The 12,148-nt window shown below is 47.7% G+C and overlaps 2 protein-coding genes and 1 long non-coding RNA gene across 4 annotated transcripts in view; 2 read left to right on the top strand and 1 right to left on the bottom strand.

The window, feature by feature from the left end:
- Positions 1 to 6,107, bottom strand: part of BOD1L1 (biorientation of chromosomes in cell division 1 like 1) — a 53,586-nt gene extending 47,479 nt beyond the window's left edge. For both annotated transcript variants that reach the window (XM_019453688.2, XM_019453689.2), the window contains exon 1: positions 5,736 to 6,107. In XM_019453688.2, the coding sequence (XP_019309233.2) occupies positions 5,736 to 5,966 (231 nt within the window). In that variant the 5' untranslated portion in view covers positions 5,967 to 6,107. The remainder of the gene's footprint in view (positions 1 to 5,735) is intronic.
- On the top strand, positions 508 to 2,624 carry LOC109269653 (uncharacterized). Its single transcript, XR_002081193.2, has 3 exons — positions 508 to 573; positions 1,560 to 1,654; positions 2,293 to 2,624. It is a non-coding gene; the product is annotated as an uncharacterized LOC109269653 (long non-coding RNA).
- A 5,466-nt stretch (positions 6,108 to 11,573) lies between the features above and the next one.
- Positions 11,574 to 11,933, top strand: LOC109269556 (60S acidic ribosomal protein P1-like). The gene has a single exon (XM_053900722.1). It carries the CDS (start codon positions 11,574 to 11,576, stop codon positions 11,931 to 11,933), a length of 360 nt encoding a protein of 119 aa, XP_053756697.1.
- The last annotated feature ends 215 nt before the right edge of the window (positions 11,934 to 12,148 follow it).

Here is a 12,148-nt window from a genome sequence, read left to right as displayed (position 1 = left end):
TCCAAGTTGGTGGGGGAAGAGAATATAAAAAAGCAGAGATACGAGGTTGCAGACAGCCTGCGGCCACGGGCTGGAGGGCATCCCAGACGTGTAGACGTCTGGGATTATGGGGTTGAGGACAGGAACCCACTGCACGTGAGCAGAGGGATACGCTATGGCTGAGCTTTCTGCCCAGTAATCTTCCGACAGGGAGAGAGTAAAGAGACACACGATGTACTTCGGAAAGGAGGCAGTAACTACGGTGATGAAGATGTGTACCGGGGGAGTGGAAACGGGCTGAACCAACACTGCAACCAGGCATTCGATCTAACGTAAGCAGTGGTCCTCAACCAGGAGCGATTCTGCCTCCACCACCCCCACCCCAGGGCACTTTAGACAATGTCTGGAGACAGTTTCGGTGGCCACGACTCAGGGAGCTGCCACTGGCATCTTGTGCGTTGAGGGCAGGGATGCCGCTGAGTGCCCTAGAGTGCACAGGTAAACCCGAACAACAAAGAACGTTCCAGCCCAGAATGTCAACGGTGCTGAGGCTGAGAACCCCTAAGTTAAGGGAAGCAGGAGAGAGAACACATGGTATGTCACTTTTTTTTTTTTTAAGTTTATTTATTTTTGAGAAAGAGAGAGAGAGAGAGAACAGGGGAGGGGCAGAGAGAGGAAGACAGAGAATCCCAAGCAGGCTCCACTGTCAGCACAGAGCCCGACGCTGGACTCCAACGTGCAACCCGCGAGAGAACCGTGAGATCGTGACCTGAGCCAACATCAAGAGTCGGACGCTTAAGTGACTGTGCCATCCAGGCACAGACTTAAGTGACTGTGACATCCCCGTATGTCACTTCTTAAAAGGACATGCCTAGGAGTGCTTGACCACCCAATCAGGACTGCACCCCTCCTTCCTAGAGCCTGCCCCCCCACCCCCACCACTCGCGGTCTGTCACGTGGCTTTTCACGTAGTGGAGTGAGAGTCCCTGAATGGCCATACGGCTTCATCTGCTGTTTGTGGCTCCTAACCTTACCCTTCAAAGCCCGTAGTCCAGTGAAACATTCTCACGCCTTCAATCTTCTGTACCTGCCATTCCCTCTACTCTCTATTTGGCAAACTTCTCGCCTTCAGAGCTCACCCTCGTCTGTGATGTCACCCCTGGCTTTCCCCCATGTTCCTCCCATCCTGTGTACATACCCCCTTTCCAACAATGCTTGCCCTGTACTGTATTTTGGGGAGGGGGGTATTTATCCCTCCACTGAAGAGGAAGCCGGGTCCTCACATTCCCTTCATCTTTGTTTCCACATAGCTTCTCACACTGCTTGGCAGATAAGCAATTAAAAAAGTAGCTGTCCGCGGAGATGGCCAGATACCTATCTCAGGCACAGATGATAAGACTTCATCCCTTTGTGATGCCCCCTCATCCCTCCCAATTTCCAGACTTTTGCTGATTCCTATTTCCTGTCCTACAAGAGACACTCAAGATCCCATCTCACATCCCTCTCCATTTATCCAAAATCAACGTGAACTAAAACGAATTTTCTCCCCACTGACTCTAAAACATAATTCTTGTCTCCAGTATCCCCCAATCCCAGAACCACTGGACTCAAACATCATCACAAAGCATTCAGCACTCTCGCTGCCCCAAACAAGCTCCAATCTGAACTACAACAGGTAAGTCTCCTTGTTGCCACATTCTCCTTTCAGTAAAAAGCCTAGTGACTTCAGCAATATTTTGGATCCCATTACTCCTCTGAGAAGCTTTCCTTTTCCTCTTTTCTTCCTTTTCCAGTGCTCTGCTCAAAAGCCTTGGACTCATCCTTGACTCCTCCCTTTCTCTTCCACCCCATCTCCAAACCTTTGGCAAATTCTGTCCGCAGTTGCATCAAAATACACTCAGAATCTGACCACTTTCCACCCCCTTTACTGCCACCCCTCTGGTCCAAGGTGCTCTCATCTCCTCTCTCGATTCCCAACCCATCTCCCTACTTCTGACCACTTGCCCACCTGAAGTCTATTTTTCACACAGTGGCTCGGGTTAATCTTCCAAAATTAGGGTAATCGTATATTTATTGTCCAAACTACATCATGACTGAGTGTGAAGGGGACACCCTTAATAATTACTCACCTAAACCCAACCCATCTAAAAGGGGAGTCAGACCATGTCCTTAGGCTCAGAAGGTGTCAATGGCTTCTCAGCTCCAGTAAAAGCCAATTTCTTACAATGGCGTCCAAGGCCTGCCAGATCCATGAAGGGAGGGGGGACGGAGGGCCACTCCTATCTCACCTTCTGCCACTTTCTCCCTCACCAGGTCCTGCCTCAGGCCTTCCCACTGGCTGTGGTCTCTACTTAGAGCACTGAGCCCCACACAGCTGGATGGATGGTCTCTTCGGTTCCTTCAGTGACGCCTCAAGTAACACCTTGAAATCTTCCCCGGACAACTTACTGAAAACAAATCAGCAACCCTTTCCACCCTCACCCTGCTTTATTTCTTCCACAGAACCTATTACACGTTATCCCCTGTCTGCTTTTCGCTGCTGGGATGCAAGCTCCATAAAAGCAGGGAGGTTTTGTTCACTGCTGTATCCTGGCATCTGAACAGTGCCTTGTACATAATGAATATGTGTTGGGTGAGTAAGTTTATATACTCTGTCTTCAATATTCCTTTCAAATCTAAAAAGAAAAAAAAAAAAAAAAGAGGCAATAGTCACAGTGACCAGGAGCCACTTGTAACCGAGAAAGTATACAAAACTTGGCCTTTATTACCTGGGGAGAAAGGTGCCATATTTATTTGGTTGCTGAGTTCTCTGCCTGGGACAGAAGGACAGGCCTCTCTTGATCTTCCCTCTTCACACTCTCCAGGGTGACCTCAGAGCCACGGGGTCAGAAACGGCAGGGATCTGAGAACTAGGAATCTACAGCAGAGGAGCCTCAGCCTTAGTTAGATCTTGGGATGACTAAGGTTCTCATTCTTTGGGTAGGAGGGCTGATTGGTTTGCTAAGGTCAGATCCCTCTCTTGGTTGGTTAGAGGCCATCAATAACCCCAGGGCAGTCTGGAGGGTTTTCTGGCCCGCGGGAATGCCAGCGGACTTTCGTACTCCTCATCTTGCTTTAACCACGCTGGGCTGGATGGTGGCTTTGGTCTTGGAGAGCTCCTGATAGGTGTCAAATGTCTTGATTCTTAAATATGCATGCGACTGACAAGCCAGTTACTGCTATAACCCTATAGATTCTGTACTGCAGGTCAGAGTTTGACATAAAGCAGGTCAGTCTTCAGGGTTCAATTATCAAAAGCACCATACCACAAATGGTCTCAATTACAAGTTGTTCTTACAGAGCAGATTCGACGGTTCCCTAAAAGTGATGCTCCTTTGCATGAACAGGGGATCTTACGTCTGCTCTGACCCACTCATCACATGGAGAGGAATGTTAGGCTCAAAAGAAAACCTTGGCTTCTGTAGGATTTTTGAGACTTTCAAACTTAAGTCATATGTATGTATATGTATATACATATATATGAAAAAGGATATAAAATGCTACACAACAAGAAGAAACACTTTAAATCAGATTAAAATCTGCATAATCGTTAGTAAAGCTAAGGAACAGGAAGAGGGAGACACTCATGGGGGAAAGAGGAAAGAGAACCAGAACCAGGAGGCACAGAGGTAGAAGACAAGGAGGAAAAAGAGAGGAGGGGAGGCATCAGGAGTGAAGACAGAGGGAGAGAGCAAGCACAGGAGGGGTGAGGAAAGAATTTCGCTGCACACAGGCATCCTTTTCCGTCAGGGAAGGGGTATTATTTCAGTTCTCTAGTTTCCAACATTAAAACAAGGGACCTTGTTCTGCAGCCCCTGAACTCCTTGCAACTGGGTATTAGGCTGAGCCACATGTAACTGCCTACAGTCGACCGTTTCTGAATGACAAAAGTTGTACTTTAACATGCACATGTACATTTTTTCTTGGGAGAAGGTCCTGGCTTCATTAGATTGTCCGAGCAACCGTCCTCCCTTCCTTCCCACCAAGAAAGGTTTTCAGGCTCCACTCTGAGAGGATCTGGCAGGGGCATTACAAACACATAACAATAACATTTAGTGGGGATGGGGGATGAAGAAAAATTTGAGCCTTAGGTGTTGCAGCGCCCCCTTTAGCATAGTCAAGTTTCCAATGTGCCTGCGCAAGGGTAACCTAGAGATGTGGTTTCTCAGAACAGCAGAGTGAAATCTCTATTTGCCCGATACAAATAACCAGCGTCATCTACATAACACGTACCTGGATCTGTCTCATCTCCCATTTTTTTTTTTTTTTAAAAAAAGGGCAACAGACATTATTTTCAAAAAGATGGCTGTGCATATTCCCTAAAACAAAGTGAGAAAACTATATACTTCCTACACAGATGAACATCTCCAAGTATCTTGAATTCTCTGTGGTGTAAAAACCCCAACACCCCGAAAAAGCACATTCTACTTCTGGTCCACATGGTGGATCAGAGATCCCCAGATTCTCCAGAGGGTTTTCCCAGGGAAGACAGCAGAATCGTGTGCAGTTTCCATCAAATCCTGGTGGACAGAGTCCCAAGGAAAAATCCGTGTAAGGATGCAAACACTCCTTGTCTCAAAGACATGAGGTTCCTCAGAAAATGTGAGGAATGTGTTGAGAAAACCCTTACCCCGTGCAAACTCCAATCTGAGGGACCCAACCAGATATAAGCCAAATACCCCAATTTCTTAACTGTTTCCAACTGAAGCTTCCTGCTTCAATCATTTCCAGAATTCCAGACTCTGTGTTCCATCCTCCTCACTGATTGCTCTATCCTGGTTGTCCACTGCTCATTCTTTGCAGAATCAGCAAAGTGTACTCACTCCCGCCACCACCCCCTTTCACTCTGACATTTGGTACAAAATCCTTCCCCTTCCCAGCCCCTAACTCTTTCCATACAAGGAAGCACCTTGCTGACCTTTCCCCTCTTCCCATTACTCTCCAGAACTCTCTTCTTTCCTGTCCTTCTTCCACTTCAATCAATACCTGCTGTCACCTCTCCTCCAACCTTTCCTCACTGAATGGCTTGGTTCTCCCTATCCCCCTGCCCCTTGTCACTTCAGAGAAGTGACTTGGCCTGAGCCACCTTAATCAGGCAGTCAGCGGTGGAAACAAGAGTCTCAGTCTCTCTAGCCCACCTTTCCACCGACCGGCTCTGCCTCCTTACCTCTGCACCCACGCACACAGTGACCAGCAATGCACAATGCTAATAATTTGATTCATAATCACTGAATTCCTCCAAAGGACACAGACATGACCCTTCCCGCCCAAAAATCTTCAAGAGAGCACGCAAAAATAACTTGGATACAAAGCAAACCACGAAAAAAAAAAAAAAAAAAAAGACCAGAGATGAAAGCCCTGTTAGCATTAGTGTTTCCAGACGAGTCTCCCGAAGAACCATGACTTAGTCTTGCTCACCACCATACTCCCCGCGTCTAAGCAGGGCAGGTGATTAACACGAGCCCGTTAAACGAACGACAGGATCGGCGAATGAATGAACGCACCGAGCCTCGCACAGTGCCCGGCCCCTAGCAGCCGCTCAAAGAGGAAGAGGCTGCCCAGGGAACCTGGGGAGGGAGAGGCGCGCTCAGCAGGGGCCCCAGCTGGGGAAGTCGAGGCGCAGCCGGCCGACGGACGAGTGCGGGACACTGCCCCAGAGGGCGGCCCTCGGGGTCCTCCCCTTCGCCCTGCCCCCGCAGCCCCCGTGCGCCCCGAACCTTGGTGTCCACGTCGGCCAGGCAGTCCCTGCGGAACTGGTCGAAGAGCCCCTGGCTCTTGAGGTGGTTCACGATCATGGCCACGAGCTGCGGGTCCCCGGCGCCGGCCCCCGCGCCGCCCGCCGCACCCGGGCCAGCCCCGGGGCCCGGCGGCGGCGGCGGCGGCTGCGGCTGCGGCGGGGGAGGCGGCGGCGCCGGAGGAGGCGGCTGCGGCTGCGGGTTGGTGGCCATGGAGGCCTGGGCCGGGGAAGGCGCGGGCCCGGGCGGGCGGGCGCTCCTGGGAGGCGGCGGCTGCACCGGTCCCGCCGCCTGAGGGAAGCCAACGGGATGTTGTTACGGAACCAGCGGATCCAGAGCAACCCCGGAAGTGAAAGGGAACCAGGGGAAGAGAGGAAAAGGAGGTGACAATAGCAACGGAGGCTTGGCGACGGGAGCCGCGAGGGGCCAGTTCCGGCCGCCCGCGGGCGCCCTCGCGAGGCGCGCTTGCGGCGGAAGCGGCGGCGACCAGGCGCTGCGAGCCGCGGCGTCGGGGCCAAAGGCCAAGGTCAGGAATCCGGGGTGGTCGGGCGTGCGAGCCACGCGACTCTCCGGGCCAGGGGGCCGACTGGGCGCCCTCGCGGCGCCGGCCGGGTTCCCTGCGCGGTGGCATTTAGGCCTGACGCCCTTGCTTCTCTTGCACGGAGCAGTCGAGATCCATAGTCGTTTGTAATGCGAACCGTAGGTGGAAGTGCTTCTCTAAACTCTCCCAACCGTCTTCGCTCAGCCTACGATCCGGCCCAGTTTTCTTCCAAGCAGGTAGCTCCAGCCGCCTCCTGTCTTTCTTCCCCACTCTCCCTCCGGTTTTTCCGTGGGCGTCCCCCTCTTACTTCGAATGTGTCTGTGGTCTGGAACTCGCTCCATCCCAACAGCACCTTCCTGCCCGTGAAGACAAGCCCCCAGGCTTTTAGTTTTAACGGTTTGTTATGGATTACTTTGATAGGAACAGGTAACGCTCCTATAGCTCTCATGCAGCACTGTGTGCCCCGCATGGCCCTGAAAGCTTCTTATATGCATTAATTAGTTCAGTCTTTGGAACGACACTAAGCTACTAGGTCTTAGTACTGTCATCGGTCTGCAAATCAGGAAACGGAGGCCCTTGAGACGTTAAGTAAATTGCCTAGGGTTACACAGCAAGCAAATCGCCCGATTCTAGACTAATCTATTTTTTAAAATTATTAGTACACAAATTGAAATTAGTATTAACAAATTTTCGTAATTATTTAGATGAATGCAAAATTTATTGGAAAATACATCTTGGTTAAGCGGATACTGTTGTTTTTACAAATTCATTTGTCTGTGGATGAATACGCTTCATTGTTGGAAGGAGAAAGGCTGAGCATGACTTTTGTTGTTATTTCTAGTTTTTATAGCTCTACGCCCTGAAAAACCGTGTTCATATAAACAAGTACATACCTGTGAATGGAGTCTTACTATAGCAATGTCACTCAATTCTTGATCTCAAAAAATTAGAGTTGATGACTTATGAGTTCACTTACTCAATTCAGCCTCCTTCAATTTTGTTGAAAGCAAAGAATTGAAAGCCACCCGATTTGCCAAAGAATTTGTGTATCTAGTCCTTATTGTTCCACTTTTTCAGTTTCTGGGAAATATAACAAATAGGCTTAACAACATATCAAATGACTATGAATTAGACTTTTTTTTTTCAGTGAGATGTATCTTGTTTAACCTGACACGCTCAAAATTTGGGGAAAATCTAGACATTGTTCATTTTCATAAGTGGCTGCAGATAAATTTTTTTTTTAATTTTGTTTTGTTATCGGATAGCTCGGTTTTGTTTTGTCAAGATTTTGCAGCTAATTATACAGCTCATTCCAGTTGAAACTTTGTCAAGCATGGAAAATGTTTGTCATATACCCTAATTAATAGCACCCGTTTTCACCATCGAACCAGCCAAATTGGATTTAGTTTTCCGTGAGAAACACTTTGACTTCCTTGTTTCAGTTTAAATAAAGTGTCTTGCATTTTGAGGATTGTAATGAAGACTGGGGAGAGAAAAAGTCATTGAATGAATTGTAAAAGATTTACTAAAAGCAATAAAGATTAAAATAGTGTAAGACACAATTGTTTTATCCATTTTCAAAATTAGTGAAAATAAGATGCAAATATGATGTTTCCCTTAGTTATCAACAGTGCAATATAATTTGCTAAATATATTTATGTTATTTATTAAGTGTGTCTAGTATGATAAAAGGCATGGCATTTGGTATGTATGGGTGCTTGTATCACCAAACTTATTCAGCTTTAGGGGAATAACTAAGTACGAATCATCCATAAAAATTCAGCAAAACTCCATGAATATAGTCAGTCATAGTGATCAAACCTAAAAAAAAATAATAAGGCATTTTTGCTACTAAAAATAAATTGGTTCATTGGCTAGTAAATTTTTTGTTTTGTGAACATTTTAGAAAATCCTAAATATTTTCTATGTAAGAACTGATTATAATTTAAACAGATGATCCAAAAAGACCAGTATCATTTCTTAAATGACCCTCCACCCACCCAAAGCCCAGTTAAAACCCTGAAAGTTCACTTTTTCAATGACACTAGAACACGTTTTTAGGTGGGGTTCAAATGCCCATTAAGTTGGTTTTTTTTTTATTGTATTTTTTTTTTAGTTTATTTGTTTTTGAGACAGAGACAGAGAAAGATAGAGTGCAAGCAGGGGAGGGGCAGAGAGAGAGGGAGACACAGAATCCAAAGCAGGCTGCGGGCTCTGAGCTGTCAGCACGGAGCCCGACTCGGGGGCTTGAACTCTCACGAACTGTGAGATCATGAGATCATGATGGGAGCCCCCCAGGGGCCCCACCCACGAAGTTTTTGTAACAGTTTTTGTCAGGTTGTGGGGAGAGGAAAGGATGTGTGGCTTGCCTCCCCGCAGCAAGCTCCGCAGTCACAGCCAGCCCTCCATTTCGGCTGTAGTATAAAATACCCAGTAAAGACAGAAGTGGCCGTTGCACAGAGCGTTATAAAACGTGAATGTGAGAAGCGGGGAGCGGGGGGTGCTTTCTTCTCTGGAAGGAACTTCAAAGAATTGCCCCTTGCTCCAGAGTCAGGACCTGGAGATGGGGTGTCAGAGGGGAGACGGTCAGGTAGAGGGCTGGTTGTCCAGGGCAGCATTTGGCTGGCAGGCGCTGGAAACTTCCTTGTTCCTTGCCGGTCTGGGAGTGCTCAAGAGTAGAGGTGCTTTGGCAACGGTGGCTGTGGGAGCATATGCTGGAGCTGCAGAGTTCGAGAAGGTCGCTGAGTCCTAGCTGGCAGGACAGTGGAGGGTGGGACTAGCACAGCAAGATAGCAGTGATGGCAACTGAGAACCAGGGCTGGGCCCTGGGATACTGGGGCAGGAACTCCAGAGGAGAGAAATCATGATGTGGGGTGTGGTGGGGAGAGCTGGGAAGGGACACTTTCTGGTGAAGCAGGACGTACCCATCACCTTAGTTACTCATACTTTACGTGATAGGAGAGTCCTGTGTGGGTAGTCAGGAAGATTAGCAGTGGTGCTCAAACTTGAGCATGCACCAGAATCTCCTGGAGGCCTGGTGAGCACACAGTGCTGGCCCCATCCAGGCCCAGAGTCTAATCTGGTAGGTCTGGGACGGGGCCTGAGACTCGTGTTTGCAACAAATGCCGATGGATCACCGTCTGAGAAACACTGGATAGACAAACCACAGGCCTAGTCCCGTTTACCTGTCCTTATTAAGTATTCTCTGGAACCTAGCCACGCCCACTGGGTTTGCTTGGTTTCCAATGTCTGGCTGCTTTCACTGCAAGGTTGGAGTTGAGATGGAGACTGTGCGGTTGGGAAAGCTGAGACTAGTTACCATGTGGCCCTTCATAGAAAACGTCTGCCAAACCCCTGGGCTGGAAGGAGGCCACAAAGGTGCAGTGGTGAAGCTTTCCATTGGGGAAGCCTGTATTCCAGAACTTCTGCCATTCACTAGATAACAAGGTACTTCTCCCAACAGAGGAGATAATGCCTACTTAGCAGGGAAGCCAAGTCTTATAAATGACCGTGGTTTGTACTGTGCAGCCCAGATGAAGTGAATTATTAAGAATGGGTGGAGTTTTGAAGAGTCCAGGTGGCTCAGTCGACTGAGTGTCCGACTCTTGATTTCTGCTCAGGTCAGGATCCCAGGGTCATGGGATTGAGCCCTACCCAGGGCTCCTCGAATGGAGCCTGCCTAAGCTTCTCTCTTTCCCTCTGCTCCTCTCCCCTGCTCGTGCCCCAGTGGGTGTGCTTTCTCTGTAAAAACACAAAACAAAACAAAACGGAAGAAGTTTGGATAGAGAGAGAAAGGGGAAGCTATGCCTTGTTGAGGAAAGAACACACTCTAAAGGAAAAGAGTCAGAGTGTGCCTTTGTTTCAGTCTCCAGTCACTCCATAACTGAGAATATAATCAAGGTAGAAAACCAGGTCTCTAGTATGGTGCTGGGCACACACTATGGATGTAACAGGTGTTCATTTATTATGGGATATTTATTTCATTTCTGTTAGAAATATTCTGTGATGTAGCCCATCAGTTAACATTAAACTGGCCATTAACACACATGGAGATTTGCTACTTTGTGAGGAAATTGCTGTTGGTCTTGAAGGAGGGAGGTGCTGGGTATACCAACCTAGAACTCTAAAATAGGAATTTTCTCATCTACATTTGTGAACTCTGATGGCCATTTATCTTTCCCTTAAGCGATAGCCTTTTTGTCATATTTTTATTCCTTGCTTTCTGGTTTGAACACTTTTTTTTTTTTTAATAAGAAAAAACTCCTTTAATGCATGTAACGTCACTTTTTTCATATTTCTTTGCTTTTAAGATTTAAACTTCTGGTCATGACAGTAATCAGATTAACAAAAGTAAGATTTATTGTGAAGTTAAGAAGCCAGTATCTGTTAATGTTACTGAGTTGCTGGCTGTTTTGACAATTGGGGTAACATAGCAGATGGCTTGAAATAAAAAATATTCCTTTATGTGCTTATAAAGATGGAAAGGAACTTTGCATTTGTGAGTTAGTCGTCAAGAAGACTCTCTTTATTTTTAAAATAGCTTTAGTTTGTGTATATGTTCCTTGAATATTCTAGAAGGTACATGGTGCCCTGAACATGAAAAGTCACACCTCCAGGAATGAAACGAGGAAATGCAGAAATGAAAGGAAGATCTGTAGAAATTATGTGATATTATCTGAATACCCTAAATCCAATCCAGGTCTAAGTGGAGTCTAGGGAGAAATTCTAGTTAGAAATTCTGAGGAGGAGGAGAAAATAGTAATGATAAGCAAGAAATTGTATACTTAAGTAATGAGAATATTCTACCTCTGGAAAAGGAATATTTTCAGAGGGGAGATGACAGACAAAGTTTCTGAAAAGGAGGGATTTACAGTGTCTGGAATCAGCATTGTCTCCGTGGAGAGTATATATTTGCTGTGTCGGGACAGAAGAATTTTCCCTTCCTCCCCACTAGGTTATTTGGCTGGTCAAACAACCAAATGGAGATTGCACAGGATTAACAGGAGAAAAACTAGTGTAATTCTGCACATCCGGGAGCCGCAAACCTGTGACACCTGAAGGACAGCCAGGTGACAGGCTTCTGTAACATCCTAGCTAAAGAGGCTGGTGGGGGTCTGGGGATACAAAGGGAAGGAAGGCTCTTCACGGGAAGGGGAGAGATGTTTGGAGAACAAAGCTTGCCCTGTTATCCAGGGAAGTTTCTTAGGTAAGAAGGGATCTTCTAGCCCCTTTCCTCAGCTGGCACTAAAGTGATCGGTCCTTCCGAGGAAGCTGAGGCCATGCTTACCTGCCTGCACTCCGTCCTTAATCTGCAAGGTGGGGAGATGACCCCCACAGAGAAGACCAATGCCCTCAGTAGAGCAGCCGGTATAGACGTTGAACCTTTCTGGCTAGGCTTATTTGCAGTGGCCCTGGCCGATGTCAACATGGGGAGCCTCAGCTGCAGTGTAGGGGCTGGGGGACCTGCCCCAGCAGCTGGTGCTGCACCAGCAGGAGCCCCCGCCCCCTCTACCACTGCTACCCCAGCTGAAGAGAAGAAAGTGGAAGCAAAGAAAGAAGAATCTGAGGAGTCTGATGGCGAGATGGGCTTTGCTCTTTTTGACCAAACCTGTTTTGTAACGTGTTCAATAAAAAGCTGAATTCAAAAAAGGGTCTTCTGGGGCGCCTGGGTGGCTCGGTCAGTTAAGCGTCCGACTTCAGCTCAGGTCATGGTCTCGCAGTTTGTGAGTTCGAGCCCCATCTGGGCGGGCTCTGTGCTGACACCTCCAGAGCCTGGAGCCTGCTTCGGATTCTGTGCTTCCCTCTCTCTCTGTCCCTTCCCTGCTTGTGCTCCATTTCTCTCTCTCTCAAAAAT

Source organism: Panthera pardus, unplaced genomic scaffold, assembly GCF_024362965.1.
Source record: "Panthera pardus isolate Hobbes unplaced genomic scaffold, ASM2436296v1 HiC_scaffold_13, whole genome shotgun sequence".
NCBI lineage: Eukaryota > Metazoa > Chordata > Mammalia > Carnivora > Felidae > Panthera > Panthera pardus.
The sequence above is the reverse complement of the archived record's forward strand: the minus strand, read 5'-3'. Positions and strand labels throughout refer to the sequence as shown.